The sequence below is a fragment of the Macrobrachium nipponense genome, chromosome 9, assembly GCF_015104395.2.
Source record: "Macrobrachium nipponense isolate FS-2020 chromosome 9, ASM1510439v2, whole genome shotgun sequence".
NCBI classification, from domain to species: Eukaryota; Metazoa; Arthropoda; class Malacostraca; order Decapoda; family Palaemonidae; genus Macrobrachium; species Macrobrachium nipponense.
In genome coordinates this window covers 13710213-13725924 of record NC_061110.1, presented here as the reverse complement: position 1 = coordinate 13725924, position 15712 = coordinate 13710213, and the positions used below count along the sequence as shown (strand labels likewise).

The window sequence follows — 15712 nt, the reverse complement described above, 5'->3', positions numbered from 1 at the left end:
AGTATAGGCCGCTGCGGATAAGTAGTACCCTAGATCTACCGAATTTTAAGTAATATTTATTCGGACGACTGTAATTAACCCCCGGGGGCCAGTACTAAACACGACGAAATACACTGGACGCCCCAATCCCTAGTGGATGTCGTATCTGCAGTTACGTTCCTTGCAGTCCGTGCAGAACTATTCTGTAGAATTACCGAGACAAATTTCACAATGGAGTATTTTTGGTGAAGAAATGAGTTTTAGATGACAAACGGGGTGGTGATCAACCAGATTGGTGATGAAATGGGGTATACCCAATGGATTATCCTAGTATTTCCGCTGGAAATTAAAGTCACCCTCACCAAAAATTAAAAGCGCCAAAACCTGCCCACATTACTACTTCCATTTCCTTAATGCAACCTATCCTGGCCTGCTTAAGGGTATTGTGTTGACCAGGCCACGGCTCCGCCAACCTAAGACCTGCCATCAACGTAACATTTTGCAGAGCCATAGGAAGTGCAAGCAACTAGCCTATTCAGCATTAGGTAGTGGGTCTAGCCAGATGGGCTAAGTGGAAAGGGAACATGATTAGCCTAGCTATTTTTAGATACCTCCGAAGGGGAGTAAGTGTAGGGTAAACAACCGCATGGACTGGCTCAACTCACCGACGGTCACGGCTGGACACCCTCCGAAAAAGTACTTATAACGCGTCCTGACACCGGAGATGGGCATCAGTCGCGACTTGTTGCTGGTGAGAGACGGAGCTAAAGACCTCTACTCTCCTTTCGAAGTAAGTATTTTCTCCAAAGTTAGAAATTAAGGCCAAATTTTAAGATTTAAACAGAGGGTAGTGAAAAGGGTGGCCAACGCAGTGCAAATCTCACCAAATTTTTACTTACGCTTAAATATCTTAGAAGATTGATGCCATCTCGATGTTTGTGGAGTCGCTTGTGTCAACAAATTTCCCATTTCCTGTGATAAATCTGCACACCACTTGTACCCATAGATGCTGCGGCACTTTCATCACAACAATCGGAACACGGTCACTGGGCACGACGTTTTTAAGTAAACAACTGTTTTGGTAGAAGACGACAACGAAGTGTGCACTAGATTATTCAAATATATAGTAAACGCTATTTTTCGGAATTAAATCGTTCTTTTAAGTCCTGTATTATGACGTCATGACATCTTGACTTTCATACCTATTGTAGATGAATTGCTATACGTACTCAACTTTCTTGCAGAACAGTTTATGTTATTCATGCAGATTGTTATCAGCTATTCATGTAATTGTTACAATCGTAATGCGCATATATATCTTTATTATTTACTTTTTGGATATATGAAGATGTTTTACTGACAGATTACCGCCGTAGTGTGACGCAATCGTTTTCGGTCCCTGGGCCTCTGTCTGTTTTCGCACCATAAGAAATTATTGGGGCCGAATTTGCAATGATCAGAAAGTCGTATAAAAGAGGAAAGTTAGCATTTAAGGGCATATGTTTTGATTGAGAACAATACAAAATTTATACAATAGCTAGCTTGTAAAAAATACTCGATTGACAACTAAGCAGTATACCTACTATGGGTTTCAGAGACAGTGCAAGCACGTTTTTGGGCAATATTTCTGTAACGAACACTCGTATCAGAACAAGATTTTGCTATAGTGCATTACACCCAGTGCCGTGATTTAGGTATAAGGGTATCATGAATCACTAATCGTGAAGAATAACAACACTTGTCCTTGTACCAAGACAAAAACTCCATTATCCAGAAATGGAAACGAACACGCATAAAAAGCTCCACCTACCCTCCCCCCCCCAACCATCACCCTTGTCCTTCTTCCTTCCTTCCTCTCTCTCTCTCTCTCTCTCTGTTGCCAATTGCTATGTTTTCACCCTCCAAACTGGGTATAAGACTTACACAAAACGTGGAAAATGGTGAAATTAGCCAATGTATTGAAAGTATATATACATAAATATTAAAGCAATTTTATCATTATTGCATTACTATGACAACTAGAATTCATGGAAACCGTTTATAATACTGCATCGGCGTATGTGTGAAACTCCACTAATGTGGCAACGAGGATTTTGCCATTCTTAGCATGCAAACATTAAAGGTTACCTTTATTTCTGGCATACAGACTTAAATCAAAGAAAAGTGCTAGCAAAAAAAAAAAAAAAAAAAAAAAAAAAAAAAAAGAATTATAGGTAATCCACTTATCCGTCGTTTGTTCCACTATGGTTTTCGGCAGCCAGATGTACGACAAGGTTAGAAACATTGGATTGTATCTACTTTAGAAATATCTGTAATTTTCCGGGTAATTTGGTTGCAAAAAAGGGGTAATAGACATGAATTAAATAAACATTTTGAAATAACAAAGTAAAGTTGAACTAAATAATGAGTAAAATAAACAATTAAGGGAATAAAACTTTGCAGCGTCGTCATCTGCTGCTCGTAACTGTTTGTGGAGTGAGCGCTTAGGAACCAGGAACAGCAACGAGGTTCAAGTGCAATGTAGAGTGAATTAAGACCAAATTTGTGTATAATAACAATCAAATAAGCACTGTGGAGTTTCAGTTGTGATGGCAGTAAGGATAAAACCACCGATTACAAGGTAAAAATGAATTCAGTTCAAACCATGACCCCGGGAATAACAAGTTTCATACTTTCACTAATATAGGCAACAAAATGTTGTTTTATTGTGCTGATTACAACAGCAATCTTGAGTAAGATCAATAATCGTTACATATATACGCTAACATTGTTCAAATGAGTGCTGGGAAGGCTGGGAAAGATGGTGTCCATCCGTGACTAGACCCGTCCAGCCACACGATCACCGCCATATTGGATTCAAAAAATGCCTTGAAAACATATTTTACGAAGAGCGTCACATGCTTAGGTTTAAGTTCGTATGGGGCTTTCATATATCACATTATGTTGACGAAACTTCAATCTTTTGAATGGTATGCTTAGGGTTGTAATTGTATTCTTGTTTCACCAATTAAATATCGAGTGAATAAGACCCGGCCAGCGTGATGATGGTGGATCGTCCGTGATTGTTTACCCTAGGTCCCAGAATGGCCTACTTGGAAGGCTCAGTAAAAATTCAATAGTTACCCTGCAACCCTTCAAGAAATCCCACAATCGAAATAAATGAACTAGACATTATTCTAAGAATAAAAACTATGCAATGGCCACCCAGCTCATGGTAAACTCAAGACTACGTAAGCCAAGGTTGTGCTGAACTCGAAAGCAATGGGTCTCCCCTACGCACCACCTACTAATATCGATTTCTATAAAATTCTGGGGAAATTTCGACCTGAAATGCTTAAAAAATCATGTAACATTAATATAAAACGTTAAAGACCTATACTCACCAGCGAATCTAATCTTCAGGAGATCGAGAGGATGGAGAATGAGAGTAGAGGCGACTCCGCCAGAGACCCCAGCAACGAGATGTTCGTATCTCACGCCCGCAAAGGGGTTCCTGAAGTTCTTCGAACGACTCATGGCGAGGACAGTCGAAACTATAGGGTCCTTGCTATCAAGAAAAAGCACTAGAGACACTTTTGGCACAATATCTCATCGTTTTTCATGGGCACATTTGAGCGACACGGACAACCACGCGACAAAGAGACACTACATCTACGTGCTAGGAGTCTTGGAAATCGACTGCTGCCTCTCATTTCCTGCTTCCCTATTTGATGATGCAATAGAAATTTTCGTGGAAATGAGATACACAATACAGTAACTACAAAATAATTACTATAAAATTATTCGTTTTAATTTGAAAGCTAAATTATAAATATATTAAATAGATATATTACGTATTTTATATCTCTTTTGCCAAACTGTAAAAGAACCATCGTCCCACTTCAAAACAAATACTCCTGCAGTATAGCCAGATCTTCCTCTCATGATGAATGTCAGTTTCAAAACGAATTTAGACCATATAATCACGCTTTATAAAATATTGAAATAATACCTGAACAATGTGGCAAAAGCGAAAGACACAAGGATTATCGAATACAATTTCCTAAATATATGGTACTACTCCCTTCCCTAAAGATATCAATTCCATTTTAGCAGACACTATTTTGCCAATGCAGAATATTTTGCATCATCCTTCTGGTGTATTTTTGGATGGCCTCCTATCGGCCCTCCTTCGGTCAATCAGAACGACCATTTTTATTCTATGGCATACCTTTTTTCAAGTACGCACGACTTTCATTTATTCTTTAATATCTGCAATGTGGTCTTTTATTGGGGTGATCAATAAAATAAGACGCTAAGGTCACCTTCGTTATGAAACACGTTTTTTGACGTCGCCTTTTTGGCCAGCATACCTGTCACGTGAAAATTTACTGCAAAAAATTAAACAAGTCCTCCATTACTTTTTAAAAACCCTCATAATGATCTACGTTTCCTCTAAGTAATGTAGACGAGTCCTTAACTCATAATTCAACATCAGAATTTGCTTATAAAGTCGACGCATTATTTTCAAAGGGCTAGGTTTCTGCTACAATCATTCAGTGGAATTATTATTGATATGAAGAAATGTAACCAATATAATAAAACGACATGAAATTAATTATACAGAAATTAGTTTCATCTGATTAAACATTGACATGATAAGCGTATTATTTTGTACACTCGCTTGTGGTTTATTACAACATGCTGTAATGTATTCTTCAGAGACTGATTACTGAAAATATTTTATTTTCAGACGTAGATGCTATTCAAGATTTTTAGCAGTAAAAAAAATGGTCTTAGGTAGAAAGTTCAGTATCATTCCATTTTCCTTGAAAGAATGTGGGAATTGAGGCATCTATAGGTATTTTTCTTTCATTTTATTGTGACACATAAAGTAAGATTGACAGTAGAAAATTTCATTCCTATAATTCTTATATAATTGGATCCCAATAAAGATTTTAGTGTAAGCTATTATATCGTTTATTAGTCGGATTTCTGGGTAGTTTTTATTTTTTATATTAGTATGGTTTTACATTGTTAATATATGAAAATATTACAGGTACAATGAACATGTTCCTTGGAACCAGAAACTAAAAGGTGTTCTTAGATAAGTATGTCTTCCTGTCACGTAAATACGCCAGTTAAGGCGCAATTCTTCTTATCTGTTTGTCTTTTTGTTGTTAACAACAAGTTACAGAAAAATGTTATAATTTTGTCTAGGAAAAAAGCCACAGAAAAAAAAAGTTAACAATTTCGACATTACAATTATGTGCGAGGAAATCGCGTTTTGTTCAATATTTGAAAACAGTAAGGTTATAAAGCGAAAGCATATAAGTCAGTCATTTACTGACTTTTTTTTTTTTTTTTTTTTTACCGGCCACCATAAATAATGACTTTTTCCTGCGAGTTTTTTCCTTGTCAAAATGGTGACTTTTTTTCTACTATTCCTGTAACTTTATTAGAGACCACTATTTTTCGGACCACAACACAAGGCCAATAACGACCGTTTTATTACACCTGTTAGTGCAAAAAAAAAAGGTGATAAGAACAATTCCTGTGACATATTTAGACCACTAAGCTAAATTCCGTCTGTTAAAATATTGAATTTCTACATTAGGAGGAAAATTCCTACACTTTAAAATATGAATTTTATATGAAAGTACATAACTATACAAAAGAAAAAAGCCCACCATGAGCTATCTTAACACACGTGCATTTTAGACAAAGGAACACTTTGAGTATGAAAACGTGAAGCAAACAAGACCCGTATTTACAAACGTCAGTCTGAGAACGGATTTGAATATTCCCAAAGGAAACGGCTTTGTTTTGACAAGGGTAAGATTATTTAAAACGACTCGGAAAGAAGAACTGTTATTTGTTCATCACAGTGCAAGTTCATGCGAATGGCAAGCAATCGGTTTTGAACCAAGCAATATTTAGTTCGAAGTATTTTACGTAGTACTGTAAGTTCACCATCCGCATAATATACTGACATAACCAATAGGCTGACATAGGCATGTGCAAAGATACGACAGTTCATAGATAATTTGCACATATTGTATTCATTGAGTATATTTTCATTGAGCTCCATATTAGCAAACAATCTATCGTGTCCCTTGATAAATATAGTGAGCGTTCATAATATCCAGCTGATAATATGGCTGCGATTTTTATCACTATCAAGCTCCTTCTCCATCTTCTTCTTCTTCTTCTTAGTTTAATCCCTATTTGAGGTCGCTGTTGTCTTTAATGATCATTTTGCTGGCATTTATATATCTACTGTCCTCCTCCTGCTATTACTTTGTCTTTGAATAATAATAATAATAATAATAATAATAATAATAATAATAATTAATAATAATAATAATAAAGATGGCTGCATCATGCATTGAATCAATATAAGATTAATTTACACAATGCAAACAAACTTTGTGACAAGCCTAAGAGTGTGGTCTACTTCCTTCAAGTATAATAATAATAATAATAATAATAATAATAATAATAATAATAATAATAATAATAATAATGGAAGAAGAAGACCCTCTTTTAAGCAAATTCTGTCGAATAAACTGGCAGAATTCAGCGAATTAATTATATGTATATATGTGAAATCAATTCGCTGAATATACTGCCATTTTAGTCAGCAGAATAATAATAATAATAATAATAATAATAATAATAATAATAATAATAATAATAATAATAATAATAATAATAATAATAATAATAATAAACATTAAGTGTTTCAGGATTCAGGTGGCTGGAACCAAATCGTTGGCCGTTTTCGATAAGACGAAGCTCCTGCCTTGTCCGCGGAGAAAACCACGGTCTAGAAAACAAACCCTCACAGGTCCGGACTCCGTTAGGGCAAGGCAGTAAACCCTAATTTATTCCCTGGACTGACAGAAAAGGCAAAAACAATTGACCATCGCGACCCACGCCCAGGATAAGCTGTCCCAAGTGAGCAGCAGATGTGCAGCAAAACTGCCACAAACCAGAATGGTCAGGTTAGCCAGGAGAGCAAGCACGAACTTGATATAAAGGAACAGTCCGCGTAAAGATTTTAGGCTCAAAAACATGGCTGCACTCTCTCTGACGACGAGGAAAGTAAAGCTTTACAGTATACTTTGGAATGGTATTAGATGTGTTTTTAAGAGTATATCACGATTTACTTACGAGAAAATGGTCTCTATGTACAGTCATATTTAAAGACTGTAGTTGCATTTCGTACTACACGATATATTAATTATGATTAGAAAGCGAAGAGCTATTGTCAATTTGCCAGCCTAAAAACTCCTATCCTATATTATTGAGTTGCAATGCAACCACGTGTGTAAGGATCATTTGCAAAAAAAATTACAAGTATCTAAGAAATTCTATTTCAAAACTATTCTGTATAATGGTGAGAAAGATATTACAGGCAAGACAAAAAGGCATGTGACAGCTGCGAGTTGCAAAAACGAAAAAAATGACGTAGGCTGATTTCTGCTTAATTCTCTTTATGCTGTGGATCAACCCTCTGTAATGTAGGATCAAATTTGCTTTAACAGACATCCGTCCTGGCAGTCTGATCCAGTAATAAGCACAAAGATATCCAGAAATTAGCAAATAGTGGGTGGCATAAATGCAGTTTCAAATTCAAATTAAAATTTTGTCGAACAAAAATTAAAAGTCTCTTTAAAATTACGTTAAAATGCTTTGTTTTTCATGTTCATTGTATATGTGAGAATTTTACGCGAGGCAATATCATAAGAGATTTATATGGCTTTGAAATGGAAAATAGTTCAACGATAACGTAATGGATGCTGGTACAAAGAAGCAAGGAGAAATATCCAGTGGAAAGCACATCAGACAGCAAGGCCACCATTTTAAACTGTTCTTAGGAAATCATTACAACATGAAAAACTCTCGAGCATATCTTATAGAGTTTGTAGGTCTTATCAAAGTCTAGACCTAGTGTTTCATACTGAAGCTAAAAGAAATATATTAGTTTTAATTTTCCACTTTTATTCACGATTCAATGAGGGACGCATGAGTGAATATGAACTTTCTTTCCTTCCGCTATTGCTACGCTGATATTAAGACTTTTTAAAACTTTTTTTTTTTTTCTAAATATTCGCCTGGGTACTAAACGGGTATACCAATGAATTATTAATAAGAAAAGATAAGTTAATACTTAAGTATACAGTAAGACACTTGACATTTAGGCATATACATACAGATTTTGAAATTCATATTCTGCAGATTTTGTAAAATATTTTGTTCCATTTCTAGACCAGCTATGTTGTATGCCGAGTTTAGCTTTTAATTTTCATGAAACCACAGTTTTTAAGACGCATATGTCCTATTTTTTCTTTGGCCAAAACAGTTTTTTAAGATGTAAGTATCCAATTTTTTTCTTTGGCCAAAACTGTTCATTTAATAATAAAAAAAGAAACATGACCTTTTTAAAACAGAATTGTAAAGTAGTTCATGATGAGGCGAAAGTCTGCACTTCTGATTCATGAAATGATGTCGACATCTTTATTAAGTTCCCAATAATTCTTGTATGATGTAAGAATGTGGAGCACTTTGTCTAGATGTGATAAGACGAAATACTGCGCACAATTTCAATAGCCATAGATGTTATGTTAACCAATTCACGTCTCATTAGGTTTGGTATTGTCCAGTGACGATTAGTCCAATGATTGATTCACCTGATGGATGATTGGTTCATATGCATATAACTGAAAACTGAAATTACATCTAATTTTTTTTAATTCAACACGGTTAGACGGCAATGTATTTAAAGAACTTGAAACACAATTCATTGTAATGTTGGAGAGAGTTGTGAATATAGAGGCAAGGCATTATTTAAATATTGTATACTTCGGAGGATGAAATAAATCTAATTCATTGGAAACGTTACATTGAATGAAAGGAAAATAATTGCTACTATCGATAGACGGGAATCCCAAAAATCAACCTGGATGATAATAATGATTGTGACATCTACATTCGACTTCCATCTGCTGGCTGATGTCCTTATAGCGCCTTTATCTGAATGGATCGACTGCTCCAACATTGTGAGTCTAGATTATAGAACGAAAATGAATGACGTAAGATGAAATAATAAAAAGAGATCATTACGTTGACAATTTTTCGCTTGAGAATTGAGATGCATGAAAACAAAAAGCATGGCAGATGACGACACATTTGGTGTGATCCAAAGCAGGATTAGTCTTATTATTTTGACGAGAAAGAGCAGGGAGAATAATAAAAAAATAAATATTTTACGAACGATACACAAAAAGCTCTATTAGGGTAAAATCCCCCAAGCATATATGGAAAACCCCATTATGAAGCCCCAAAAAATATCTGAACTGAGACGGCGCAGTGGAGAGAGGAAAAACTCATTAAGAGAAACAACACCATTCTTGGTATTTTGGCAACAGTGGTCAGAAGACTAAGTGCGAAAACTGCAGTAATTTAAAACCGACTTCTAACAAAGGCGACGATGCATCGCATACCGTGAGTATTTGGCTCTTTGTAACATGTTTAGTTTAAAGTAGATTAGATTAAGCGAAAGCTCTTCACTCAATATAAAAGAATAGATAGTTTAATTGGCAGGATGAGCAGCGAGTTACTTTGCACCTGTGAGGTGGTAGCTAGGTACCTGCCATCACGTCATGCCTGGCAGATTTTCCATCTATTAAATCTAACGATATTTTAAATGTTGTTCGCAAAACTCTATTTATATAGCTAGCTCTGGGTTTATTTGTTCTTGCTATATCTGTTCGTTACGATTTTTACACAACTCTACGTGATTTTCAGCGATTTCGAAGCTGGGTTTGGGTACCTACCTACTACCTAGGTAGGCCAGTTTAGCAGACATTTCCAGACGAACTTTGACAAGTTATTTTTTTTAATTGCTGTAATACTTATGCTTACCGTTCGTTCTGAAGCTGGTTAAATATGGTTTTTCTGATACATTTCAAAATGATTTTGACGAATTGATGCGTAAGTCATCCCGTACCAACCTCACTTTCCCTCCCTAGGGCAATCTCTGACAGTAACGAAACCCCCATCCATAAGAAACTGGGGTCTTTGGGTGGGAGAAATGGCGTAAGTTTCATTATTCAATCCATACTGGAAGGTGGAGGCATCTCATAGGGATTCCCCTCTTCATTAGACATGGTGGGTTAGCCTAGCCCACAATGGGTTCACCATGTAGGTAGTACCTAGTAGCTAGCTACTACCTAGCTACTATTTAGCTATGAGGGAAATTAGCCAAATCTAGGTAGGGTACATGACCCAGCTGCGTCATAGAGGCCACCTTCCCGAAAAAGTGCTTGAAGTGTTTTCTCCTAAGTTACCAAATAGGCTAATGGCATAATTCAAGCTCTTTTTTGGGAAGTGACCGCGTTCCGAGAGAGATGGCCGCTATGTCGCCGTTCGGTCATTTATCCTAGCTCAAATAAATTTGAGTCACAAACAAAGATGTTATGCTAAATCTTAAGCTACTACCGCTCTGGTTGCCACCAGTCGGTGACCATAACAGCCCAGCTATTTACTGCCTTTTGCTTCTTTTTATATTTATACCTTTTATTTTTGTTTATGGTATTTATTCTTTTGTTTTTATACTTTAACGTTCATCCCCAAGGGGCTGGTACTAAACACAGTGCCCATTTGCACATAAACTGATAGTTACCTTATCAATAGGTGCTCTACCTTTGTAGTCTACAGTTTTACCAACTTTAATACAGTTTTAGAATTACAGTTGTCATTGAAATCTATTAAGAGAAGTCACTCCATGACATCCTGAAGGGGGCTAGTGCCGTCAGTGCACCTCGTGCAGTGCACTGTAGGCTTTAAGGTTCTTTGCAGCATGCCTTCGGCCCCTAGCTGCAACCCCTTTTGTTTTTTTTTACTGTATCGCCTTTCATATTCTCTTTATTCCATCTTACTTTCCACCCTCTCCTAGCAATTGATTCATAGTGCAACTGCTAGTTTTTACTCCTATTACACCTTTCAAACCTTTTATTGTCAATTTAGTTTCACTGCTGAATGACCTCATAGGTCCCAGTGTGTAGCCTTTGGTCTATGTTCAATATTCAATCAATTCAGTGACTCCATGATAGTGGTGAGGCAAGATCATGGCTAGTAGGCTGGTCTCATAGTTTTGAAGATGAAATAGCCAGTTAACAGCTGTTCATAGCCTTAGCTAAAGAGTAGCTGCTTATTTAAATGAAACGCAACTGCTGTGTTGCCACTACATAACATGAACAAGCATTATTATGCATTAAAGAAAGAAAAAAGTTTTAAATTATGAGTTGCAGCAAACAATTTGGAGAAAAAAGTTTTAAATTATGAGTTGCAGCAAACAATTTGGGTGGGAATAGCAGTTGGCTGGGCCACTGGTAAAGTGGTTAAGTGTTGTGGCATGCTACTCAGATGTCACTGGGTTGTCTCCCCCCCAGGGTGATGAAAAATCACTTGCTCTGTATCATGATCAATTACTGCTGCAGTAGGAGGTTGAAACCAACATTCTATGGAAGTTTGAATTTCAAGTCAATGCCCTTGTGTGCTTGTTCCATGTGAATAGGTTTCATCTTTTGAAATAATAAGAATAATAATAATAATGATAATGTAACTGGTATAGACGAGAAAAAGAGCAGTCATGACAATGTCCTTACAGTGATCACATTTGCTATTAATAATATCTATGTAAACACTTATACATTGAAAAAAATTGATTAAACACCATAGGAAATTTTTTAAAGATATATGGCATTGCCAAAAATGGCAATGGTAACAGAATATAAATACTAGATCTGTAAAATGTAAGTACAGCCTTTTTGAGAGAAATGGTAAATATTTTAGTTGAACTCCTTATTCTTGAAACAGTGAAATATGGTTGTTTGCCTAGTTTTGATATGAACTTGATGATTTTTATATTAGGTTCAAGTTAGTTGGGCTTTATCATACATACCTGGTTAACCTTAGCACCCTTTATCAAATGATCGTGACCCTCAGTGCGAACCAACATTTTTGTGTTAAGGAATGAATGGAAAAGACTGAAGCAAGAGTGTATTGTTGGAAAAGATTGAAGAATCAAGAATGTATTGTATGTATGTAATAATCTGATCTTCCTAATTTAATCTTAAGCTAGAATGCTGGGACTACCTTACTTAACCTTACCCTTGAGGTATGGGCTTTTAGTGGGGTTCCCTCTCTGCAGTGGATATGGTGATGTAATGGGTTAACAAAGAAGAAATATTGTATGATTTACTGCGCTCAGGGATGGGTCAAGTTGGAGGGTGTAGAGGATTGTTTCCTAGTTATTGTAGGGTTTATGAATTTATACATGCACATGATGTACACACATAATTTGTATTTTTGCCATTTTGCTGTTGATCCAAATTTTCTTTGTTCACAATGTGGGATACCACATGCCAAATATCAGTCGAAGTTACTGTAAATGACTTATTAAGCCTGCACGCTTAGTGTTAGAGTGTACTTTGTTTGACCAGTATTTTGTCACTGTATCTGTTTTCACTAATTGTCCACAATTATTGACATATTGCTGTATTGTTTTTCAACTGTCATCAGTTGCAACAACTGTTTTCTTTCTTAACTGAATTAACTCATTGTGCGGTACAAATTATTGGGAAATTAATAAGTTGAATCCTGACAGATGTCAGAAAGTACAATTGTTAGTAGGGTTTCTTTTCTTTCATAGTGTGTCTGCAACTAGCTGCAACTCATTTGAAATTTAGGTGACGTTTTTTACTGCAAGTGTAGTTTTTATAAACATATCCAGTTTACGCCTCGATCTGAGCAAAAATGAGTAGTACTGTATACCAAGACATAGTTTTAGGATTTTTTGGATACTTTTCAGTCATTAAGAAATGTTTTTAGTTTTTTCTGCTACATTTTTAGTATTTTTCCACTGATTGGTCTTTAGCAGCTGACTAGCATTGTAAATTGTTGTATAGAAACTGGCTTCATTAAATTTTTTTTTCCATATCTTAGTATCAGCCTTTGGTACCATCATTAGATTAGCTCATAGTGCATTATTTGTAATTTTTCTTAGAACATACCATCCATCATGCAGTACTTGATGCATAGTTAATTATAACAAAGTCTCTTGTTCATTTGTGATGTTCAGTACCACATAGTTTTCTGGAAGTTGACCTCTTCTTGTTTCCAGATTGAATGATTATCCTAGTCATACACTGGATGAATTGTTGGAACTTAGGAAGTTGAAATTGCATGCAAATGCATTTTTGTGAGTTTCATTTCATTGTCTTTGTGTGTTTGTTTGTTTTTTGTTTCTTTTGTCATTCTTGTCTGTTTTCCATGTTGGAGTCTTTGGCCTTGTAACATTTTGTTTTTCCAGCTAGGGCTGCAGTGTGGCCATTAATACTGATGATAATGATGATATATTTTTTTCATTTTAAACCTCGTAACTGATTTTCTCTCACCTTTGGATATGCTTGTTCCTGTAAATATTCAATCAGAACAGGAAATATTGTCATAATTAATAATACTAATACTAATGATACCTGTGATAATTTTTCATATTAAGTCAATATAGACCTCTCTAGGTTCTCTTGCCTTTAGATACACTTGCTCCTCCCAATGGAGAGGTTAGCTCTCCATTGGGATTTGAACCCACACATTTGAGTTAAAAGTAAGTTTGCCACAAACCGTAACTTTGTGGTGTTTTATGGCATTCTCCCTAGCCTTACATGTGTGGGATAGGCTCCTACTCGGAAGGCAGATGCTACTGTAGTTCATATACTTAACCATTGGCATTCAATCTTTACAGGAGTAAGTGTATCTAAAAATGTGATGAATCTGAGAAGTCAAGAGATCTCTATTGGCTCAGTTTAAATAATATATACAGCCCATGAATGTGACTGATTGATTCATTTTAATGTTATTGGTATAACATGGAAACAGATAGTTCCATGTTATGTTGATTTTTCACCTGCATCAGATTTCATAATGTCAGTGGTTGTATGATGTTGAGTGGTATATTTTCTCATGGAAATGTACAGAAAAGTAATTTATATTATTGTAGGAGGGGTTTGCAAATTTTCCAAGCCACTGTTATTTTCTTAAGCTTAATTTACAAAATGGTTCAGACAAAATTTTGTGCTGCCACCTAGGTTAAGAAAGGTTTTGGCAACGGAGGTCCAGGCAGTGGGATAACCCTCCCTCTCCCCAACACAGTTTTTCTTATTGGGCCGATCTCTTTCACACATCTCATGTTGGAACTTGCTGGTGAGAACAGAACATAGTATTTCTTTTCCTTTACTGTGTTCACCAGATAGTTCATAGTTCCTTGTCTTTTGTAACAGGCCCATTCCTTTTATTCTAATCACTACATATGTACTTTTTGTTCTCCAATCTACATGAATTTTCACACTCCTGCTTTTCCTTCCTTTTTGGTGTTCAGCATAATAAATGGAAGCAAACAAATTTTGAAATATAGTCAGACTTATATAATTTCATAACTGAACTGTGATTATAGAGTACAGTATACATTTGCTAATACATACAGTTCACATATTTGGAATAGATTGAACCTCCTCTGTAAGAAAATGTGTTGAGAAATTATATGAGACATGTTTTTCAAGGTTTGGGGCATCCCTGTATATACCACACAATACCTGCATGTAAGAACAGGCTGCATAGAGCAGCTGATCATGCCACAAACATATTTTATAAACTTACCTATGAACAGGTTTGCTTTAGTTCCAAACATATTCACAGTGCACATTAGGATTTTTTGTGTAAAACTGGTTATTCCCTCTCAGGAAACGTCCGTACATTTATGTATCCATAAAAGTTCATAGATTTGAATGTCCAGACAGTATGTACTGATAGAATGATGAACAAGAATACCTACAAATGGTGAAGCAAGCCTCTTTTTCCCAGTCCTGCTAAATAAAGGCCTCTCGGTTAATGATCAGATATCATCTGCAGAAAGACAAAAGATATCACACTGGTGATATCTTTGTCAGAATAAGGGTGATACGCTTCTAGAAACCAGGAAGGTTAACATATCTAGAAAGGAACAGCAAACTAGGCAAGAGTTCAGGATGATCCTCTTCTTTCGAGAAGTCCGCGACAGTGTGGTCTCACAAGTAAATTCAGCACTTATACATCAATCTCTCTTCCAGAACCCTATTTGCAAGAACATATATGGTGTCTACAGGCCTTCCTAAAATGAGTGAGGCTCCATACAAACGAGTCATAAGTTTGCGTTGAATCAAGCTTAAAACATTGCTTCGGACGTGTTAGCACAAATGTTAAATGTATAGTAAATATTTTAATGGAAGGTAACACTAGAGGGGATTAAAATCTCAAAGAAAGTTCATTATGCACAAAATGTGTCTTGGAACGAGGCAGAATGGAGAGATGTATATATATAAGTAATGGAAGAATATTCTATATAAAAGCTGGGTGTTTCATTTTTGAGAATTGCAAGGGAAAAATTATGATAAATTTGTCAAGATGTGACTGATAGCCACAAATATAATAAATTGCTTCTTAAATATTTAATTAAATGCTTGTATTCATGCTTGCATGCTGGCATGCACAAGTACACAATTCATGGTAGACTTATACAGGCATTTATAAGGGAACTGTGGAGATTTAAGTGCCTGCATTGCTTAGATTCTTCACGAGCAAAGTTCTCACTGTCCCAGGTTGAGAATTTCTCAGTATTTGTCGAAGATCCCTCAGCATAGGTCCACGCACC

General features: G+C 36.0%; 2 protein-coding genes across 3 annotated transcripts in view; one reads left to right on the top strand and one right to left on the bottom strand.

Moving 5' to 3' along the window:
• Positions 1-3675, bottom strand: part of LOC135218656 (solute carrier family 25 member 32-like) — a 36486-nt gene extending 32811 nt beyond the window's left edge. For both annotated transcript variants that reach the window (XM_064255101.1, XM_064255102.1), the window contains exon 1: positions 3363-3675. In XM_064255101.1, coding sequence (XP_064111171.1) covers positions 3363-3495 — 133 coding nt within the window. In that variant the 5' untranslated portion in view covers positions 3496-3675. The remainder of the gene's footprint in view (positions 1-3362) is intronic.
• A 5655-nt stretch (positions 3676-9330) lies between these two features.
• LOC135218624 (uncharacterized) overlaps positions 9331-15712 on the top strand; it is a 203917-nt gene continuing 197535 nt past the window's right edge. Inside the window, exon 1 of the mRNA XM_064255061.1 lies at positions 9331-9468. Within this exon, the coding sequence (XP_064111131.1) occupies positions 9455-9468 (14 nt within the window). The 5' untranslated portion in view covers positions 9331-9454. The remainder of the gene's footprint in view (positions 9469-15712) is intronic.